This window comes from Mobula birostris, chromosome X (genome assembly GCF_030028105.1).
Source record: "Mobula birostris isolate sMobBir1 chromosome X, sMobBir1.hap1, whole genome shotgun sequence".
In the NCBI taxonomy this organism is placed as follows: Eukaryota; Metazoa; Chordata; class Chondrichthyes; order Myliobatiformes; family Myliobatidae; genus Mobula; species Mobula birostris.
This window is the reverse complement of record NC_092402.1, coordinates 960663-984518: the sequence shown is the minus strand read 5'-3', so window position 1 is coordinate 984518 and position 23856 is coordinate 960663. Positions and strand designations below refer to the sequence as shown.

The window sequence follows — 23856 nt, the reverse complement described above, 5'->3', positions numbered from 1 at the left end:
ACACATACATGTATAAGCACAACAATACAGTCGATCACCCAGGGAATTGCACTTTTCTGACGTAATCGGTTTATAAATAACTGGAAAATTTTTATTTTTAAATCTGTTGAAATCTGTCCCTGTGGAGTCGCTAAAAGGTATTAAAACCCCAGGCATGTTCTGCCTCAACATTTCTGTCCCAGAGGTCGCCTGTAGCACTGGGGGACAAATCACTGGTACAGAGAAAATGGCTGCATTGTTGGATAGGTATTTGAGTGTGCACAGAATATTGTACGTGTTCATTGCCGTCGTTGGAGTTCCTGGTGAGTGAGTAGAGCAATTGATGTTTAGTACTTCTGTGTGTTAACCGGTCTGAACCTGTTTATGGTCATTTTACAAGCTTTCAACTTAATGATCATTGCACAAATATCCGACAGAGATATCGACCCTGTCAATTCAACATTCTGATTTTTCTTTTGCTTTTTAAATCTTTTTATTAATTATTATTGAAAATCAACAACAGAGAAAAAATACATCAAAATAATCAAGGTAACATATCCATACGTAGAGTAAAAGTTAAACTATCAACCAGGCTAAACAGTATATCAATAATAATCAAAAACAAAGCATTAAAGCTTTTTTTATGGAAAAAAGGAAAGAAGGGAAAAAAAGCACCCCTACTAACTAAAACAGAGAAGAACCCTAATAACAAAAAAAGGGGAAAAACCCCATTTGGAGCACAACCAAATGGGGTTAAAGACATCAAACCGCCAACCAAACCCATATAACCAAGCATCAGAAAAGGACCATCTTTATTAACTCAAGTCAAATGATAATAATGGACCAAAAAAAACCCCCACCTTTTCTCGAAGTCAAATCTAGGATCAAAAGTTCGACTTCTAATTTTTTCCAAACTAAGACATAACATCACCTCTAGGATCAAAAGTTCGACTTCTAATTTTTTCCAAACTGAGACATAACATCACCTGAGAGAACCATTGTATCAAAGTGGGAGCAGAGGCATCTTTCCATTTTAGTAAAATAGCCCTTCTAGCCAATAATGTGACAAATGCAATTACATATTGGTCAGATATAGAAACACCGTGAATATGTTGAGGAATTACACCAAACAAAACTGTCAATTTATTAGGTTGTAAATTGATTCTTAAAGCTTTAGAGATTATAGAAAAAATAGATTTCCAAAATTGTTTCAATACAGAACACGACCAAAGCATATGTGTCAATGCAGCTATCTCAGTTTTGCATCTATCACACTGACTACTTACATTAGGAAAAATTTTAGACATATTCTTATATTCACATTTTTTGCAATATCTCCAGGTCAGACATTTTTTACAAGAATATTTAAGTAATTGTCCATATATACAAGATTCTGACCTGTTAGACATTATTTTAAAAATGAACCCTTTAGTGAAAGCCTTTACTGGGAACATTTATGATTTACAATTACAACAGGACAATTATCCTTTACTTAAGATCAAGCAAGATTGGAAAGAGAGCTTAATATGACCTTGATAACAGAGGATTGGTTGCGAATTTTGAAGCTGGTTAACTCTTCTTCGATTTGTGCCAGTCATTCTCTAATTCAATTTAAAATTGTACATCGTTATTATTTGACATTCTGATTTTTCAGAATTAATGGCAAACGAAACGAATCCTCTGTCTCTCCTCGAACTGACGGGATCAAATCGAACGTTGTTCTTGTCTTTAATGATACTTTGTTCAGATTTGTACCAGTGCTGGAGACAGGCAGCTTTCCGGGAAGGGCTGACTGGGAGGCAATGAATGGGAATTTAAAACCCTGGGAAGGGTATACTTTATAAAGTTCACTGGGAAGGGTTTACGTTGGGAAGTTCACTGTTTCTGAGTTATTGAGCGGATTGAATCCCCAGTTCTGTGTCACGGTTCCCTGTAGTCTGTCACAGTCGGATCCCACTACTTGTTGGTCATTAATTGGGTTTCATCAACTGAACCAGTGTCCACGGATCTGCCGAACTGCGCTGTAGAATTAATCCATTAACGGAACCACCCAGTCTCTGGTAACTAAGTTGTTCCTGCTGTCTGTTTGAGACTCGTCCCAAATTGGGGTACCTTCGTCCTGAAGAAGGATCTCGCCCAGAACGTGAGTTTGTTCAATTCCATGGATGCTGCCTGACCTGCTGAGTTCCTCCAGGGCTTTGTGTGTGTCTCTCCCCTCTGTATCCCGTCTCGACCACATTAGGTGCTGAGTTTCCAGAGGCCTGGTCAGTCATGGTTAAATCAGTCAAACCGGCCCCATTAGCGACGGGAATCGGGTAGAGAGCTCCGATCGTTGTTGCTCGTGCAGCTCGTTTTTATCGCTGATGATTTCCCACACCGTCTTATCTCCACACTGAAGCCGGCAGGTCAGGGGCACTGTGGCTCCAGTATGATGTTAGATTAGCAGCCGTTCACACTCGAGCACTCCTGATCTTCAGCTGAAACCCGAGCCCGTGTTAATTTTCGGATTATATGTTCAGTCATTTCAGCCATGAAATCTCTCTTCTCTCTCTCTCTCTCTCCCTCTCTCTCCCTCTCCCTCTCCCTCTCCCTCTCCCTCTCCCTCTCCCTCTCCCTCTCCCTCTCCCTCTCCCTCTCCCTCTCCTTCTCCCTCTCCCTCTCCCTCTCCCTCTCCCTCCCTCTCTCTCTCTCTCTCTCTCTAGTGAATTTAGTAGCGATTGCGATCCTGTCTCGTGGAAAGTGCGGCCTCTCTACCTGCACCTCTCTCTACCTGGTGGCCATGGCAGCGGCCGATCTACTGACCGTTGTCACCCAGGTAATTTTGAATCAAATCAATTTGTATTACTTCCCGTGGAGTTTTCTGAGCATCACCCCAGTGTGCAGTGTTATTGATACAGTGAGATACATAGCCACAGACTGTTCTGTCTGGTTCACCGTCACTTTCACCTTTGATCGGTTTGTCGCCATTTGCTGTCAGAAGCTGAAAGTAAAATACTGCACCAGGAAAACCGCGACTGTGTTTCTAACAATAACCAGTGTACTGTTCTGCCTGAAAAATATTCCCCGATATTTCACATGGGAGCCCGATGAGATCATCGACAGTGTACCGTGGTTCTGTGATCTCATGGACAATGTTTTCACTGACCCCGGGTGGGTAGCCTATGACTGGCTCGACTCGGTTTTATCACCGTTCCTGCCTTTCGCTGGGATCCTGCTGCTCAACGCTCTGACAGTCAGGCACATTTTAGTGACCAGTCGGGTCCGTAAGGGGCTGAAGGGCCAGAGCACGGGGGGAAACTGCAGTGACCCGGAGATGGAGAGCAGGAGGAGGTCTGTGGTTTTACTCTTCACCCTCTCCGGCAACTTCATCCTCCTGTGGCTAACACTGGTTGTAAAGTTCATATATTATCAGGTCTCAGGAAAAGGTTTCGATTTCAATGATTCTGAATGGATATTTCACTATATCGGAGTTTTGCTGAGGGATTTCAGCTGCTGCACGAACACATTTATTTACGTGGTGACTCAGTCGAAATTCAGGGAGCAAATGATCAGCGCGGTGAAATGTCCGGTCACCTCGTTACTTCAGTACATTAAAAAAACCGTGTACTGAGCACAAGCCAGAGCTGGAAGTGTGTCTGTAGTCCGGTCTCCAGTTCTTCACATAGAAACACAGAGAACATACATCACCATACAGGCCCTTCGGCCCACAAAGTTGTGCCGAACATGTCCCTACCTTAGAAATCACTGTGCTCACCCTCTATTTTTCTAAGCTCCATGTACCTATCCAAAAGTCTCTTAAAAGATGCTTTCGTATCCACCTCCACCACCGTTGCCGGCAGCTCATCCCACGCACTCACCACTCTCTGAGTAAAAAACTTACCCCTGACATCTCCTTTGTACCTGCTCTCCAGAACCTTAAACCTGTGTCCTCTTGTGGTAACCATTTCAGCCCTGGGGAAAAGCCTCTAACTATCCACACGATTAATACCTCTCATCAACTTATACACCTCTGTCAGGTCACCTCTCATCCTCCGTCGCTCCAAGGAGAAAAGGCCGAGTTCACTCAACCTATTTTCATAGGGTAGGCTCCCCATTCCAGGCAACATCCTTGTAAATCTCCTCTGCACCCTTTCTATGACTTCCACATCCTTTCTCTAGTAAGGTGAGCAGAACTGAGTGTAGTACTCCAAGTGGGGTGCCCTGGGTCCTATAGATCTGTAACATTACCTCTTGGCTCATAAATTAAATTGACTGTTGATGAAGGCCAATGCACCGTATGCCTTCTTAACCACGGAGTCAACCTGCACAGCTGCTTTGAGTGTCCTATGGACTCGGACCGCAAGATCCCTCTGATACTCCACACTGCCAATTGTCTTACCATTAATAGTATATTCTGCCATCATATTTGACCTACCAACATGAACCACTTCACACTTATTTGTATTGAACTCCATCTGCCATTTCTCAGCCCAGTTTTACATCCTATCAATGTCCCACTGTAACCTCTGACAGCCCTCCACACTATCCACAACGCCACCAACCTTTGTGTCATCAGCAAACTTACTAACCCATCCCTCCACTTCCTCATCTAGGTCATTTATAAAAATCACGAAGAGTAAGGGTCCCAGAACAGCTCCCTGAGGCACACCACTGGTCCCCGACCTCCATGAAGAATATGACCCCTCTACAACCTCTCTTTGCCTTCTGTGGGCAAGCCCGTTCTGGATCCACAAAGCGATGTCCCCTTGGACCCCACGCCTCTTTACTTTCTCAATAAGCCTGGCATGGGTTACCTTATCAAATGCCTCGCTGAAACCCATATGCACTACATCTACTCCTCTTTCGTCATCAATGTGTTTAGTCACATCCTCAAAAATACAATGAGGCACGTAAGGCACGACCTGCCCTTGACAAAGCTATGCTGACTATTCCTAATCATGTTATACCTCTCCAAATCTTCATAAATCCTGCCTCTCAGCATCTTCTCCATCAAGTAAGACTCACTGATCTATAATTTCCTGGGCTACCTCTACTCCCTTTCTTGAATAAAGGAACAACATCCGCAATCCTCCGGAACCTCTCCCGACCCCATTGATGATTCAAATATCATCGCCAGAGGCTCAGCAATCTCCTCCCTCGCCTCCCACAGTAGCCTGGGGTACATCTCATCCGGTCCCCGCGACTTATTTAACTTAATGCTTTCCGCCTTATCTCCCAGTTGTTATCCCGGAAGGATTGTCCCATCGATCGGCATCTCCAGGACATGAGGGTAGTGTGTGTGTGTGTGTGGGGGTGGGGGGGGGGTGGGGTGGGGGGAGGGGTGTGAGGCAGGGGCTGCGTGGTAGAGCACTGTCCCGGCGATTCATTGACCCTACCAGATGTAAATCAAAGGACTACTCCGGAATACAGCCCATCTATTGGTCTATGGATATGTCCATGTATTCCCATTCACGTTCACCAACTTCACAGTTCCCAGAGGACGGCAGGAGGCTAGTATGATGCTGGTGGACTAATCCAATGTCAGTTGCAACTGTGTCCGTCTTCTCTTTGAATGATTGGCTGACGTGAAAGAATAGGGCGGGATTTGGATAAATGGCGGCTAACTCTCCAACTTTAAGGCGCATTCCCGCCATCAAAAGGACTGGAGTGTTGTACAAAGAATTGGGAAATAAATCCCTTACTACTCTTTTCTTCAAATGAAAGCTAAATTACACCGAAACCTAATGAAATAAAATACTGTGAATTAAATTAAAGTCAGTGCATAAATTAATAAAGTTTTTTGATGAAAAATATTAACCCACAAAGATTGTAATGAAGACTGTGTTTGATTTCTTTCAACCTTATGTTGAATGTATGTGTTAAACATCTTCACAATGACAAAACCTACACGACGCAAAATGATGTTTTCCAACAAGGTATAAGGAAAAATTAAGCATCGTGTGCTCAGCCACGTCAATATAATTTACCATTCTTGTTTTACCCCTTCTCCTACAATACCAACAGTTTTGGTATTCTGTAAGAATTTCTTCCCTTATGCCCCTTATCCCAGCTGTCTTGCCATAAGCCCCTAATTGTGAACCCTACCAAACCCCTCCTTTCCGATTTGCTCAGTGGAGGTCTTTATCCGCAGTGGAACTTTTATCAGCTTTTGTAGTTGAACAGTCAACCCGCTCATTCCTTTCAACAGCTCGATCTGCAGGGACCCATAAGTAGTTGCCATGTAATCCGATACTTTGTAAATGAAATGATGTTTGATTAGTTTCCAACAATAAATCTGACCTACTGCGTACAACTTTATATGAATAAATTTCTCCCCCCCCCACTTTAACCCTAAAATGATGGCAACCAAATCTGCTGTATTTACTGATAGATTGTTCATAAGTTGTGTTTTTATCGTTACCTGTAATTTCGGCCCCAAAACAGCTACACCAATATTCCCAGTTGAATTATCTTTTGACCCACCTGTAAAAACGGCTAACATATCGTACTAATTTTCCATAATATACTGGTAAGCCAACAGACTCTCAGGCATAACAGATTCATTAGACTTTATTAAATCGTGTAAGTTAAAATCATCTCGTGAAACTTCTGAAATGCCTACTTCGCTGCCGCTGCTACTGTGTGATCCAGAATCTCCAGAGGGGAAGGCCCAGAGTCCTCGGCTTTGCTTGTTGCTCGGCGGCCGGGGCGGAGTCGAAGCGCTCGGCAGAGGATGGTGCTCGGTGCTCGGCGTCGGAAGGCTGGTCGGAGTCTCGAAGTTTTCGGACGGACCCAGACTCAGCTGCAGTCAGGTGCTTCCAATGGTGTGGCATCGGCAAGTTTGCGGCGCTTGGAGGTTCATGGCAGGAAGGGTTTCTCCCTTCTACCATCTGCGTGAGATGGGGCTATCGGTCCTCGAGACTTTTTTTTTTACCGTGCCCATGGTCTGCTCTTTATCAAATTACGGCAGTGCTTTGCACTGCTGTAACTAATTATGTGGTTTTGTCAGTTTTAGTCTTGGTTTGCCCTGTGTTTCTGTGATATCATTCTTGAGGAATATTGTATCATTTTTTAATGCATGCATTTCTAAATTACAGTAAACGAGGACTGAGTGTCCTCATAATCTAATCTCATCTAAATTCATTGGAAAAAACAAGGTGGGGTTAAAAAACACGACAGTGGGACATGTTGCATATTCACATAGAAGCATGATAATATCCCAGCCACCCGAAACTAAAAGCACTCTTCGTGTGATGTTACCAACAGTCCTATAGCACACTTTAACCGAATGATCATTTCTTTGCCTCCTCAAATTAATCCCCTATAGTTAGCACCGAATTCAACATCCGAAACTGTACGGGTAATTGCCCCATTTCAACCAGTAAAGCCGGAAGAGGGAATGAACTTGCTGCACCACAGCACAGTCTTAAAGCTTCGGCTTGTATAACATCCAACCAATTTAAAGTTGAAGATGAAGCTGATCCATAAGCCACACAGCCATAATCAAGAACAGATCTAATTAAACAAATAAAAATGGTCAGGTCAACAATTATTTTCGTGTAGTACCCTAAGAATGTCACATTGTGTGAGCAGAATTATCTGCAGCTTAAACCTGTGCTTCTGTCACATCCAAATATTTTGAAGTTGAAGATGAAGCTGATCCATGAGGCAGACAGCCACAATGAAGAACAGATATAATGAAGCGAATATAAACGGTCAGCAAAGATTTTCGTGCAGCACCCCAAGAATACCCACAGATACGCCTGAGAATATTTAACGCTCCTTATTTATCCATTAGTTTACTGATATGGTGCTTCCATGTCAGCATATCATCCACGCACAAGCCTGGAATTCTTACCATTGACATCTCAGGAGTTTGACCATACACTTTCAAATCAAGTGCGGGGCTATTAATCCTATTTGTAAAAGTCGGAACTTGTGTTGGAACTGAAAGCTTAAATCTTCATCTATTTGCCTCCTGTTCGACCTCATTAATTGCGAATTGCATCCTATATACAGTAAAATAGAAATTTCTACCTCTCATCTATAAAGCTCCATCATCTGCATATCGTGATTTACCTACCCCATCACCGTCTCAGAGTAAATATCATGAATCGCGATATTAAATAATATATATTAGATGTCTACAAATGCTGCCTTGTTCGGTCCCATTCTCTACCTCATTGAAACACAAATAAAACTTGCCCATCCTTCCTGCACAGGACGTCCAAATAAACAACTCAGAAAAAGAGACACAATCTCTCTCTCATTCCTAATTTCCGTAATCTCAGCAAAAGTCGGTCCTTCCATAGCGTACCATCGGCCTTTTCAATATCAGCTTTTACACTTTTTATTTAACTGTGCTTTCCAAACATAAAACTGAATCGAATGTCATTCTACCCTTCCAAAGTCCACTCCAATAAACATAGAACATAATTAGAACATAGAATAGTACAGCACAGTACAGGCCCTTCGGCCCACAATGTTGTGCCGACCCTCAAATCCTGCCTTCCATATAACCCCCCACCTTAAATTCCTCCATATACCTGTCTAGTAGTCTCTTAAACTTCACTAGTGTATCTGCCTCCACCACTGACTCAGGCAGTGCATTCCACGCACCAACCACTCTGAGTGAAAATCCTTCCTCTAATATCCCCCTTGAACTCTCCACCCCTTACCATAATGCCATGTCCTCTTGTATTGAGCAGTGGTGCCCTGGGGAAGAGGCGCTGGCTGTCCACTCTATCAATTCCTCTAAATATCTTGTACACCTCTATCATATCTCCTCTCATCCTCCTTCTCTCCAAAGAGTAAAGCCCTAGTTCGCTTAAAACACTATATCATCTCTCTTTCCCAAAATATAATTGAAACGCTCGATTACCAGACGTTGCGTAAGTTTACATCAATGAGACATTGACGATATTGGTGTACAACTATTAAACAGGGTGCTCACAGGTTTTAGATTAGGCAGCACCACTGCCATTTTCCATGAGGAACGAAGATGGTCTAACCTCTAAATACGATTCAAAAATTTTATTATCTCCAGTTGGTTGTCAGTCATACGTCTAATCACACAATAACATATATCAGCCTTTGCTGGAGACGTCTGATCAGCATCAATAATAGATCGATTCTGTCTCAACTCCATTCCTCCCTTTCGCTGGGATTCTGCTACTCAACGCTGCGCATTTTAGTGTGCTGTCTTGCCTCTTCCAACACCACGTCTTGAAGCTCCCAACTGGTTTGGGCAGAGATCGTCCACAGTACCCTCCAGTCGTCCTCTACAGGTATGTCTCCCTTTGAATGCCAGAAGGGATTCCATTCCCCGCTCTTCCCTGATCAGGAGATCGTCGTAGGATTTCCTGCTGCTGAGCAGCTGATCCAGCGCTACAAGCGCACCTGGAGACGAGCCAGGGCTTGTGTGCTGCGCGCCCAGAAACAGCATTCCCGGCGGGCTGATTGGCGAGGAGGCCTGGTTGACTGACAGGAGAGGAGGCCTGGTTGGCATCAAGGGATCTTCCCCTGAAAGTCTAGAACTGGAAATTGGCACCGCGCTGGGTGGGACCGTTTGTAGCGGAAACGGCTGTCAACAAGGTGTCCTATAGATTGCGTCTACAAGCATCACTGAAGATCCACCCGGTATTCCGCGTTTGCTAGCTCAGGCCGGTCACTACCTCTTCCCCGGCACGAGTCACCCCACCTTCCTCTCCTCCCCGCCTGGTAGATGGTTCCTTTGTTTATACTATTCGGTGCCTCCTGGCATCTCGCCGGGTACACGGTAAGGTCCATTACCTTGTGGACTGGGAAGGGTATGGCCCAGAAGAACGTACTTGTATCCCAGCGAAGGACATCTTGGACAAATCGCTGATATGAGACTTCCAGCGGACACAGGTCTGTGGCGCCTTAGGGGCCGCGCCAAGGGAGGGGGTGCTGTCAAAACCACGGATTCGGCAGCGCTGTATATACGGTAATTGCGCTTGTGAATTTGCACGTGTCAGCTAATTATTATTTAATCGTGATATTATTTAACTCCATACTTGTCGTCGTAGCGCTTGTAGAGACTTGGACATAGTACAGCAACGCTTCGCTGCCTGATTGCTTTCGGCCTTTCCTGAGAAATTGGACCTCTGACTCTGAAGACTAGCGGTATTCGTTTAATGTTTAAACTTTCTTTTCAACCGCAGTGTAGGCTTCGTTCCCTATTTGAGAGTTTTAGTTTACGGCCCTATTTTGCCTGGTGTTTGGTTATTTTCTCTTTAACACTGTTCGTATTAAAATCTGTGAACTATTGACCTGTTTCAGCGACTCTCACTCCGTACTTGGGCCATATCCGAACCGTGGTACCATTTTCTACGTGTTACTCTAGATTCTGTAAATTCTACTTAATGCTCTCTCTACTCTGTCACATTCAACACCACAGACAATGAAGGTTGAGAAATAGCTATATCTTTATTTATAACCCAAATGTACAGGTGTTAAATCTCTCGGTGGGAGAGCATTTTGGAGGTAGTGACCACAAGACTATTTCCTTCATCATAGCGCTGGAGAGGAATAGAAGCAGACAATTTGCGAAAACATTTAACTTGGGTGGCGGGGCGGGGGTAAGAATATGATACTCTTCGGCAGGAACTTGGAAGCATAAATTGGGAGTAGATATTCCCAGGGAAGTGCACGGCAGAAATGTTCAGGTAACATTTACATGGATTTCTGCATAGGTATGTTCCATTGAGACAGGGAAAGGCTGGTAGGGTTAAAGGCCCATGATATACAAAGTATGGAGAAAATCTAGTTTAGAAGAAAGGAAAAGCTAACGAAAGTTTCAATAAACTAGGTACTGTTAGAGCTCTAGAAAGTTACAAGGTTTCTAGGAAGGAGCTTAAGAATGAAATTAGGAGAGCCAGAAGAAGCCATGAGAAGGCCTTGGTGAGCAGGATTAAGGAAAACCTCAAGGCATTTAAAAGTATGTGAAAAGCACGAGGACGAGCCGAGGGAGAATAGGACCGATCCGGTCCAACAATAGAAACGTGTGCATGGAGTCGGAGGAGGAAACGGAGGTACTTCATGAATACTTTACTTCAGTATTCACCAGGGAAAAAGACCTTGGATATTATGGTGATAACTGAAATGCTTGAATATATAGACATTAAGAAAGAAGGTGTGCTGGACTTTTGAAAAACATTAAGTTAGATCAGTCACCAGGACCGTGACTACTGTGGACCAGGACCAGGCTACTGTGGGAAGGGAGGGAGGAGATAGCTGAGCCTCTTGCGATGATCTTTGCATCATCAACAGGGACGAGAGAAGTACCGGAAGATTGGAGGGTTGTAATTGTTGTTCCCTTGCTCAAGAAAGATATAACCCAGGAAATTATAGAACAAGAGAGTCTGACTTCAGTGGTGGGCAAGTTGTTGGAGAAGATCCTGACAGGCATGATTTATGAGTATTTGGAGAGACATAATGTGATTAGAGATAGTTAGCATTGTCAAGGGAAGCTCATGCCTTACGAGCCTGATCCTCTTGGAGGATGTAACAAAACACATTGATGAAGGTAGAGCAGTGGATGTAGTGGATATAGATTTCAGTAAGGCACTTGATAAGGTTTCTCCATGCAAGGCTCCTTCAGAAAGTAAGAAGGCATGGGATCCAAGGAGACCTTGCTTCATGGATCCAGAATTGGCTCGCCCACAGAAAGTTAAGGATGGCTGTAGATGGTTCATATTCTGCGTAGAAGTCGGTCATCAGTGGTGTTTCGCAGGGACCTGTTCTGGGACCTCTCCTCTTTGTGATTTTTATAAATGACCTGGATGAAGAAGTAGAACGATGGGTAGTACGTTTGCTGATGACACAAAGGTTGGAAGGTGTGGTGGTGTGGATAGTCTGGTTGTCAGAGGTTGCAGCGAGGCATTGATAGGATGCTGAACTCAATCCCACAGTTGATAGGCTGAGACGTGGCGGATGGACTTCAATCCAAATAAGTGTGAAGCGGTTCATTTTTTTGTGCTTCTAATTTGAAGGCAGAATATAATATAAATGGCAAGACTCGGCAGTGTGGAGGCTCTGAGCGATCTTTCGGTCCATGTCGATAGGACACTCAAAGCTGCTGCGCAGGTTGACCGTGTTAAGAAGGCATATGGTGTGTTGACATTCATCGTTGAGTTCAAGAGCCGAGAGGTAATGTTACAGCTATATAAGACCTTGGTCAGACCCCACTTGGAGCACTGTGCTCAGTTCTGGTCACCTCACTACATGAAGGATGTGGATACTATAGAGAACGCAGAGAATATTTACAAGGATATTGCCTGGATTGCAGAATGTTCCTTATGAGAATAGGTTGAGTGTACTTGGCCTTTTCTCCTTCGAGCGACGGAGGGTGAGAGGTGACCTGATAGAGGTGTATAGAATGATGAGGGGCTTTGATCGTGTGGATAGTCAGAGGTTTTTTCCCAGGGCTGAAATGGCTAACATGATGGGGCATAGTTTTAAGGCGTTTGGAAATAGGTACCGAGGGGACATCAGGGGTAAGTTTTTCACACAGTGCTGGATGTGTGGAATGTACTGTAAGTGGCGGTGGTTGAAGCAGATACAATAGACTCTTTTAAGAGTCTGCTCGATAGGTACATGGAGCTTAGGAAAAAAGAAGGGCTATATACTAGGGAAATTCTAGAGTAGGTTACGTGGTCAGCACAACATTGGAGGCCGAAGGGTCCGTAATAGACAATGGACAATAGACAATAGGTGCAGGAGTAGGACATTCGAGAAGCACCGCCATTCACTGTGATCATGGCTGATCATCTACAATCAGTACCCTGTTCCTGCCTTTTCCCAATATCCCTTGACTCCGCTATCTTTTAGAGCTCTATCTAACTCTTTCTTGAAAGAATCCAGAGAACTGGCCTCCACTGCCTTCTGAGGCAGAGCATTCCACAGAACCACAACCCTCTGGGTGAAAAAGTTTTTCCTCAACTCCGTTCTAAATGGTCTACCCCTTATTCTTAAACTGTGGCCTCTGTAATCTGCTGTAAATTTCTGTTCTATGTAGAACAGAGCCACTGTACATGACAAATACCCAGTTGCAATCATCTACAAACAATCACTGAACCAACTTAAAAGTTCAATAACCTGATCAGTTAACTCAGTTTCCTGACCTGGTGAGTACTTCTAGCATTTTCTGTTTTTAACCTCAAGTAAAGATTAGCTTTATTTGCCACATCTACATTGAAACGTACAGTGAAACCTGGCATATGTGCAGCCCATAAGTGTTGATATGCTTCCAGCACCAGTGTAGCATGCCTATACGTTATTAACCTTAACAATAACTGTAAACAGGAGGAACTCTGCAGATGCTGGAATTTCAAGCAACACACATCAAAGTTGCTGGTGAACGCAGCGAGCCAGGCAGCATCTCTAGGAAGAGGTACAGTCGACTTTTCGGGCCAAGACCCTTCGTCGGGACTAACTGGAGGAAGAGCTAGTAAGAGATTTGAAAGTGGGAGGGGGAGGGGGAGATCCAAAATGATAGGAGAAGACAGGAAGGGGTAGGGATGGAGCCAAGAGCTGGACAGTTGTTTGGCAAAAGGGATATGAGAAGATCATGGGACAGGAGGCCCAGGGAGAAGGAAAAGGCGTGGGGCGGGGGGAAACCGGAGGATGGGCAAGGGGTATAGTCAGAGGGACAGAGGGAGAAAAAGGAGAGAGAGAGAAAGAATGTGTGTATATAAATAAATAACGGATGGGGTACGAGGGGGAGGTGGGGCATTAGCGGAAGTTAGAGAAGTCAATATTCATGCCATCAGGTTGGAGGCTACCCAGACGGAATATAAGGTGTTGTTCCTCCAATCTGAGTGTGGCTTCATCTTTACAGTAGAGGAGGCCGTGGATAGACATATCAGAATGGGAACGGGATGTGGAATTAAAATTCCTCGTGTTTAAGTCCAGGACCAGCCTATTGGCTCAGGGTGTCTGACCCACCAAGGGAGGAGTTGTAAAGTTTGATGACCATAGCCAGGAATGACTTCCTATGACGCTCTGTGTTGCATCTCGGTGGAATGAGTCTCTGGCTGAATGTACACCTGTGCACAACCAGTACATTATGTAGTGGACGGGAGACATTGTCCAAGATGGCATGCAATTTGGACAACATCCTCTTTTCAGACACCACCATCTGAGAGTCCAGTTCCATCCCCTCTCTGGCTTATCCCACAAAGGCAATGTCTAATCCTATTTACTACCTCATCTTGAATGCTGAGTAAACAAATCTTCTAGACCAATATCCCTTGCAAGACCTCATCAAGAACCTTGCTAAAGTCCATTGAAATAACATCCACTGCCTTGCCTTCATCAACCTTCCTGACAACTTCCTCAAAAAACTCTAAAAAATTAGTCAGACAACCTACCACACACAAAGCTGTGCTGACCATCCCGAATCAGTTCCTGACTAGTAACAACCCTCCCCCTCTGTTGTGTCTGAAATAACAGAATCCCAAAACCACACCAATATTTGTTCTGCACTCTGGTTCCCACCACCTTACAACTCCTATTTAAATTGCCCATGAAGCACGAGCTAACCTTCCCACTAGGATATCAGTCCCCTTCCAGTTCACTTGCAAACGTTTTTTTTTCTCTACAAGTTGCAAGTTCCCTGGAAGACAGCCCAATGATTCAAAAAATCTAATGCTATCCCTCCTCCGCCAACTCCTTGACCAAGAGTTGAACTATATGATCTTCCTATTTCTGGCCTCACTAGCATGTGGAAAAGGTATCAATCCTGAGATCACAAACCTGGACATCCTGCTCTTTATCATCCCACCTAACTCCATGAATTCACTTTGCAGAACCTCATCACTTGGTACCTACATGAACCACGACCTCTGGCTGCTCACCCTCCCTCTTGAGAAAGCTAAGGACTCGCTCTGAGGTGTACTGAACCCTGGCACCTGGGAGGCAACATACCATCTGGGGATCTCGTACTCGCCCACAGAACTTCCTGTCTGTTAACCTAACTAACGAATCCCCAATCACCACAGCTTGCCTCTTCAACCTCTTTCCCTTCTGAGTCTCAGAGACAGACTCAGTGTCAGAGACCTGACCATTGTGACTTTTCTCTGCTTGCTCATGCCCCGAACTGTAACCAAAGATGTTGTTGAGGGCGAGTGACCAAAGGTTTAGTCTGCACTGGCTGTTTAACCCCTGTCCCCTTCCGACTGTCACCATGCTCCTGTGTTCTGAGACTGGGACAGACCCTGACAGACATTACCTACCCCACTCTGACCCATCCCCAGTGAGAGAAGGACAACCCCAGGCAGACATTTCCCAACACAACTCCCTTGTCCATTCGTCCCCCCCATCCCTCCCCACTGATCTCCCTCCTGGCACTTATCCGTGTAAGCGGAACAAGTGCTACACATGCCCTTACACTTCCTCCCTTACCTCTATTCAGGGCCCCAAACAGTCCTTCCAGGTGAGGCAACACTTCACCTGTGAGTCGACTGGGGTGATATACTGCGTCCGGTGCTCCCGATGTGGCCTTTTATATATTGGCGAGACCTGACGCAGATTGGGAGACCGCTTTGCTGAACATCTACGCTCTGTCCGCCAGAGAAAGCAGGATCTCCCAGTGGCCACACATTTTAATTCCACATCCCATTCCCATTCTGACATGTCCATCCACGGCCTCCTCTACTGTAAAGATGAAGCCACACTCAGGTTGGAGGAACAACACCTTATATTCCGTCTGGGTAGCCTCCAACCTGATGGCATGAACATCGACTTCTCTAACTTCCGCTAAGGCCCCACCTCCCCCTCGTATCCCATCTGTTACTCATTTTTATGCACACATTCTTTCTCTCTCTCTCCTTTTTCTCCCTCTGTCCCTCTGAATATACCTCTTGCCCATCCTCTGGGTTCCCCCCCCCCCCTTGTCTTTCTTCCTGGACCTCCTGTCCCATGATCCTCTCATATCCCCTTTTGCCTATCTCCTGTCCAGCTCTCGGCTCCATCCCTCCCCCTCCTGTCTTCTCCTATCATTTTGGATCTCCCCCTCCCCCTCCAACTTTCAAATCCCTTACTCACTCTTCCTTCAGTTAGTCCTGACGAAGGGTCTCGGCCTGAAACGTCGACTGCACCTCTTCCTACAGATGCTGCCTGGCCTGCTGCGTTCACCAGCAACTTTGATGTGTGTTGCTTGAATTTCCAGCATCTGCAGAATTCCTGTTGTATGCAAATTATTTAAACGTTTTCCCCAGTGTGAACTCTGTAGTGCCTTTCAAGGTGGGATGACCGAGTGAATCCCTTCCCACTATGAACTGACTAGTGTGCCAGTAGGTGAGATGACTGTGTAAACCCCTTTCCACGGTCTGAACAGGTGATTAGCCTCTCCCTAGTGCGAACTGACTGGTGTGCCACTAGGTGAGATGATCGAATGAATGCCTTCCCGCAAATGGAACAGGTGAGGGTCCTCTCCCCAGTGTGGAACAGTGTGTCGTCCTTAAGACGAGATGAATGAATGAATCCCTTCCCACTGTCTGAGCAGCCGAACGGCCTCTTCCCAGTGTGAACTGCTTGGTGTGCTAGTAGGTCAGATGATCGAACGAATCCCTTCCCACAAATGGAACAGGTGAATGGCTTCTCTCCAGTCTGATCTTTCTGGTGTCTCTGTAAACTGAATGTCTGTGTGAATATCTTCCTACAGTCTGAGCAGATGAATGGTCTCTCTCCAATGTGAATTCGCTGGTGTCTTTGTAAACTGGATGATTGTGTGAATCTCTTCCCACAGTCTGAGCAGGTGAACAGTCTGTCCCCAGTGTAAACTCTCTGACTCTTTGGTATGTCTGTGGGTGGGCTGAGTGAGTTGAATTTCTTCACACAAATGGAAGAAGTGAATGCCCTCTTACTGGAGTGAATTTTCTGATATGTCTTCAGGCTGGATGAAGATGTCATATGGCATGAATCCCTCATACAGTCAATGCAGTTGAAAAACTGATCTCTGTTGAACAGATGTTGGTGTGTTCTGAGAACCCCGGTTGCAGTGGATTTGACAGTTACAACAGAAGACTTCATTTCAGACATGAAGCACATTTCCAGCTGGGATGAGATATTTCTTCATCTCCAAGGATCAACAAATAATATATCGGTGTCACAAAGGAACTATCTGGTCACTCCTTAAATATCTGTGCAGACAGCAGAACTCGTTGTAACCTGTAAACAAATTTACAAAAGATATCAATGGGTGAAGGACAGTATTTCAGACAAAATAATATTAGTCTTTATAGTCAGCCCTGACATCACACCGTTGCAGCGAGGTTCAATCCGTGTCGGAGAAACAAGGCGATCTTTGAGTTGCTCGGGTAGGTTTTGCCACGGCGACAGGAGCCGGATTGATAGTGCTGAAGGTGAAGTAGTTGGTTTATAAATAGATGCAATCTGTAGTGAGTCCCTAACAAGAAGCGGGCGGCGATAGGGCAAAATTGCAGCGGGCAGGATGAATTGCAACATAAAAAGCGGACAAAATCGGGAAGGATGTATACAGGACTGAAGGTGCTATCTTTGAATGCTCGCAGTATACAGAATAAGGTTGATGAACTTTAACACAGTTAAAGGTAGGCAGGTATGATGTTGTAGGCATCACTGAATCATGGTTGAAAGAAGATTATAGCTGAAAACTTCATGTCCGATGTGAGGGGATCCAGGAGTGCCCCTATTAACTGTTTGAAGAGAGACAGAGAGAGAGAGTTATTTAGCACTGATATGTTGCTTTTGAAAAGAGAGAGAGAGAGAGAGAGAGAGAGAGAAACGAAGATTAACGGTTGGACTGTCACTTTAAGGCATTGGAAGTAACTTTGGATTTTTACTGAGTTGGGTTTGGAGACAGCACCGAGCAGCTCGAAAGTTGCTATGGTGACGGGAACAGGTTGTTGATGTTACTTTCAAGGACTTGTTGCCTGCTTGTGCATTTCTTTACAGACAAAGGAAGGAGGGACTCTTTGAATGACAGGTGATGCTCAGCACAGAGAAATAAACAGGAGGTCAGATGATACAGACCTCAGACACATGATCTGGACACTGAATGAGCATTGTTGTGCCCCCAGAGAAAGTGGGGTTTGGAGGATCGATCAGGCGGATCGATCCAATTTCTCTACCAGTGAAAGAGAAGGAGTTGACTGGTGGGGAGTTGTCTATGCGTCCACCTTGTCGGAGTGATAGATCCACCACAGGAAAACCGGTCCCTCTGGTTAAAGTCACAGTCGGTGACTTGTGAAGGATTTCGGAGGACGGCGAAATGATCGACAGCAGCAGCTCAGCTGAAGACTCAACTCACTCTCTCTCTTTCTCCATCACTATTCAACTAAATACCACGAACTGAACTGAACTGAACTTTACTCAACATCGTAAGACTGTATCTTTTTACTCCTAGACTTAAAGAAGCTTGGTTTTTCATATATCTATTTCCACACTTAGTGATTTACTTACTTTTATATATAATCATTGCTAACCTGTTTGATTTATCTACATTTATATTACAGTATTGCGTAGTTACTAATAAATATTAGTAGTTTATAGCAATACTGGACTCCAAAGTGGTTTCTATTTCTGCTGGTTTCTTTATTCCCGTCACACTGTATCAAAAGGACAGGCAGAAGGGCAGAGTGGGTGACATGGCTCTCTTGGTAATAAATAAAATTAAATCATTAGAAAGTGCTGTCATTGGGTCAGAGGGTGTTGAATCGTTGTGTATAGAGCTAAGGAACTGAAAGGGTAAAAATACCTTAATAGGAATTATATACAGATCCCCAAATAGTAGTAAGGATGTGCAATGGGAACAGAAAATGCATGCCAAAAGGGAAATGTTATATTGTAACGGGATATTTTGATATGCAAGAAGATTGGGAAAATCAAGTGGTGCTGGATTCCAAGAGGGTAAGTTTCTAGAATGCCTAGAAAATGCTATTTAGAGCAGCTTGTGGCTGAGCCCACGAGGGTATCAGCCACTTTGCTTTAGGTGTTGTGCAATGAACCAGAATTGATTGGAGAGCTTAAGGTAAAAGAACCCTTAGGGAAGAGCGATCATAATATGATCAAATTCACCCTGAAATTTGAGGAGAAGATGAGGTCAGATATATTACCTGAACCCGAAGGGGACCAATATCCTGGCGGGAAGGTTTAATAGAGCTGTTAGGGAGGGTTTAAACTGATTTGGCAGTGGGGTGGGAAACGGAATGATAGAGCGGAGGAAGGGGAAAACAGAAACAAATCTAAGATAGTGAGTAGTAAAGATGTCAGGAAAGACAGGCAGGTGATGGGGCAAATTTGCAGCCATTGGGATGAGTTGCAGTGCAATAAAGTTGCAGTGAAATCAAAGCAAAATGTATCAAATACTGGTCTTAAGGTGTTGTACGTAAATGCACGCAGCATAAGGAATAAGGTGGATGATCTTGTCGTACAGCTACAGATTGGCAGGTATGATATTGTGGCCATCACTGAGACCTGGCTAAAGGATGCATGTCTCTGGGAGCTGAACATCCAAGGATACACAGTGTATCAGAAGGATAGGCAGGTAGGCAGAGGGGGAGGCGTGGCTTTATTGGTAAGAAATGATATTAAATCATTAGAAAGAGGTGACATAGGATCGGAAGGTGCAGAATCTTTATGGGTTGAGCTAAGAAATAGCAGGGGTAAAAGGACCCTGATGGCAGTTATTTATAGGCCTCCAAACAGCTGCAGGGATGTGGACTACAAATTACAACTGGAAATAGAAAAGGCTTGTCAGAAGGGCAGTGTTATGATAATTGTGGGGGATTTTAACGTGCGAGTGGATTGGGAAATTCAGGTCCGCACTGGATCTCAAAAGAGAGAATTTGTAGAATGTCTGCCAGATGGCTTTTTAGAACAGCTTGTTGTTGAGCCTACTAGGGGATCGGCTGTACTGGATTCGGTATTGCATAATGAACCGGAGGAGATTAGAGAGATTGAGGTGAAGGAACCCTTAGGAGGCAGTGATCATAACAAGATTGAGTTCACTGTGAAATTTGAAAAAGAGAAGCCGAAATCCGATGTGTCAGTATTTCAGTGCAGTAAAGGAAATTACAGTGGCATGAGAGGAACTGGCCAGAGTTGGCTGGAAAGGGACACTAGCGGGAAGGACGGCAGAGCAGCAGTGGCTGGGGTTTATGCCAGAAGCGAGGAAGGTGCAAGACAGATATACTCCAAAAAAGAAGAAATTTTCGAATGGAAAAAGGATGCAACCGTGGCTGACAAGAGAAGTCAAAGCCAAAGTTAAAGCAAAGGAGAGGGCATACAAGGAAGCAAAAATTAGTGGGAAGACAGAGGATTGGGAAGTTTTTAAACGCTTACAAAAGGAAACTAAGAAGGTCATTAAGAGGGAAAAGATTAACTATGAAAGGAAGCTAGCAAATAATATCAAAGAGGATACTAAAAGCCTTTTCAAGTATATAAAGAGTAAAAGACAGGCGAGAGTAGATATAGGACCGATAGAAAATGAGGCTGAGAAATTGTAATGGGAGATAAGGAGATTGGGAGGAACTGAACGAGTATTTTGCATCAGTCTTCACTGAGGAAGACATCAGCAGTATACCGGACACTCAAAGGTGGCAGGGAAGAGAAGTGTGTGCAGTCACTGAGGAAACTGAATAGTCTAAGGGTAGATAAATCTCCCGGACCAGATGGAATGCACCCTCGTGTTCTGAAGGAAGTAGCTGTGGAGATTGCGCAGGCATTAGTGATGATCTTTCAAAAGCCGATAGATTCTGGCATGGTTCCGGAGGTTGCAAATGTCACTCCGCTATTTAAGAAGGGAGCAAGGAAGCAAAAAGGAAATTATAGACCTGTTAGCTTGACATCAGTGGTTGGGAAGTTGCTGGAGTTGATTGTCAAGGATGAAGTTACAGAGTACCTGGAGGCATATGACAAGATAGACAGAACTCAACATGGTTTTCTTGAAGGAAAATCCTGCCTGATAAACCTATTACAATTTTTTGAGGAAATTACAAGTACGCTAGACAAGGGAGATGCAGTGGATGTTGTATATTTGGATTTTCAGAAGGCCTTTGACGAGGTGCCACACATGAGGCTACTTAACAAGATAAGAGCCCATGGAATTACGGGAAAGTTACATACGTGGATAGAGCGTTGGCTGAGCAGGAAGCAGAGTGTGGGAATAAAGGGATCCTATTCTGGTTGGCTGCCGGTTACCAGTGGTTTTCCACAGGGATCCGTGTTGGGGCCGCTTCTTTTTACATTGTACATCAACGATTTGGATAATGGAATAGATGGCTTTGTGGCTAAGTTTGCTGATGATACAAAGATAGGTGCAGGGGCCGATAGTGCTGAGGAAACAGAGTCTGCAGACAGACTTGGATAGATTGGAAGAATGGGCAAAGAAGCAGCAAATGAAATGCAATGTTAGAAAGTGTATGGTTATGCATTTTGGCAGAAGAGATAAACGGGCAGACTATTGTTTAAATGGGGGGAGAATTTAACTTTCTGAGATGCAACGGGACTTGGGAGTCCTCGTGCAGGATACCCTTAAGGTTAACCTCCAGGTTGCGTCGGTGGTGAAGAAGGCAAATGCAATGTTGGCATTCATTTCTAGAGGAATAGAGTATAGGAGTAGGGATGTGATGTTGAGGCTCTATAAGGCGCTGGTGAGACCTCACTTGGAGTACTGTGGGCAGTTTTGGGCTCCTTATTTAAGAAAGGATGTGCTGACATTGGAAAAAGTAGAGAGAAGATTCACTAGAATGATTCCAGGAATGAGAGGGTTAACATATTAGGAACGTTTGTTCGCTTTTGGACTGTATTCCTTGGAATTTAAAAGAATGAGGGGGGACCTTATAGAAACATTTTGAATGTTGAAAGGCATGGACAGAGTGGATGTGGCAAAGTTGTTTCCCATGATGGGGGTGTCCAGTATGAGAGGGCATGACTTAAGGATTGAAGGGCGCCCATTTAGAACAGAGATACAAAGAAATTTTTTTAGCCAGAGGGAGGTGAATCTATGGAATTTGTTGCCACGGGCAGCAGTGGAGGCCAAGTCATTGGGTGTATTTAAGGCAGGGATTGATAGGTATCTGAGTAGCCAGGGCATCAAAGGTTATGGTGAGAAGGCGGGGTAGTGGGACTAAATGGGGGAATGGATCAGCTCATGATAGAATAGCGGAGCAGACTCGATGGGCCGAAGGGCAGACTTCTGCTCTTTTGTCTTATGGTCTTGTGGTCTTATTCGTGTTACTGTGGAGAAAAGGTAATTACAGAGGCATGAGAGGGGAGTTGGCCAGAATTGATTGGAAAAGAACACTGGCATGGATAATGGGAGAGTAGCCATGGGTGGAATTTCTGGAAGCAATATGGAAGGCACAGGATATACAGTATACATTCCGAAGAGGAATAAGTATTCTAAAGTCAAGATGACACAACTGTCGCTGACAAGAGAAGTGAAAGCAAACATAAAGGCCAAAGCGAGGGCATAAAATGGAGCAAAAATTAATTGGAAGTTAGTGTGTTGGGAAGCTTTTAAAAACCAATAGAAGGCAACAAAATAAGTCATTAACAATATAAAGATGGCCAATAATATTAAAGAGGATACCAAAAGTTTCTTCAGATACATAAAGTGCAAAAGAGATGAGAGTGGATATCAGACCACTGGAAAGTGATGTGGGAGAGGTAGCAATGGGAGGGGGGCAAGGAAATGGCAGACAAACTGAATAAATATTTTGAATCTGTCTTCTCTGTGAAAGACACTAGCAGTATGGTGGAAGTTCCAGGTGTCAGGAGTCATGGAGTGTTTGAAGTGACCATTACTGAGTAGTTAATTCACCTGGATCAGATGGTGTACACCCTAGGGTTCTGTAAGAGGTGGCTGAAGAGAGTCTGGAGAAATGCGTAATGATCTTTCAAGAATCAATAGATTCTGGAATGGTTCCAGAAGACTGGAAAACCGCAAATGTTACTCCACCCTTCAAGAAAGGAGAGAGGCAGAACGAAGGAAATTATAGGCCAGTTAGTCTGACCTCAGCTGTTGGGAAAATGTTGGAGCCGATTGTTAAGGTTGTGGTTTCAGGGTACTTGGAGGCACATGTCAAAATAGGCCGTAATCAGCATGGTTTCCTCAAGGGGAAATCTTGCCTGAAAAATCTCCTGGAATTTCTAAAAAAAATAACAAGCGGGATTAACAAAGGATAATGGGTTAATGTTTTATACTTGGATTTTCAGAAGGCCTTTGACAAGGTACCACACATGAGGCTGCTTAGCAAGCTATGAGCCTATGCTATCACAAGAATGATTTTAGCATGGATAAAGCAGTGGCTGATTGGCAGGATTGAAAGAGTGGGAATAAAGGGTTCCTTTTCTGGGTGGTTGCCGGTGACTAGTGGTGTTCCACTGAAGTCTGTGTTGGGACCGATTCTTTTAAATTATATGTCAATGATTTGGATGATGGAATTGATGGCTTTGTTGCAAAATTTCAGATGAAATAAAGATAGGCAGAGAGGCAGGTAGTTTTGAGGAAGTAGGGAAGACCTAGATAGATTAGGAGAATGGGCAAAGAAATGGCCATTGCAGTGTTGTGAAGTGTATGGTTATGCCCTTTGGTAGAAGAAATGTAAGGGTTGACTTTTTTCTAAATGGAGATAAAATACAAAAATTGGAGCTGCAAAGGGACCTTTTTTTTTTGGGAGCCAGTGTGCAATATTTCCTGAAAGTTAATTTGCAAGTTGAGTCTGTGGTCAGGAAGGCAAATGTGGTGTTAGCATTCATTTCAAGAGGAGTAAAACAGGGATGTAATGTTGATACTTAACAATGCACTGAAAAGTCCTTAACTGGAGGATTGCTGAAACTGAAGAGAGTTCAAAGGAGGTTCACGATAATGATTCGGAGATTAAACGGCTT

At 44.3% G+C, this 23856-nt stretch overlaps 1 protein-coding gene across 1 annotated transcript; it reads left to right on the top strand.

The window, feature by feature from the left end:
• The first annotated feature begins 226 nt into the window (after positions 1-226).
• On the top strand, positions 227-3589 carry LOC140191829 (probable G-protein coupled receptor 139). The gene is made up of 2 exons (XM_072249617.1): positions 227-302; positions 2682-3589. The coding sequence occupies exons 1-2, from the start codon at positions 227-229 to the stop codon at positions 3587-3589; spliced, it is 984 nt and encodes a 327-aa protein (XP_072105718.1).
• The last annotated feature ends 20267 nt before the right edge of the window (positions 3590-23856 follow it).

Bases quoted from the DNA above. Each gene is read 5' to 3' on its own strand.
- LOC140191829 (XM_072249617.1), top strand. From the start codon at position 227: ATGGCTGCATTGTTGGATAGGTATTTGAGTGTGCACAGAATATTGTAC. The intron at 303-2,681 runs GTGAGTGAGTAG...CTCTCTCTCTAG, and splicing joins TGCCGTCGTTGGAGTTCCTG to TGAATTTAGTAGCGATTGCG.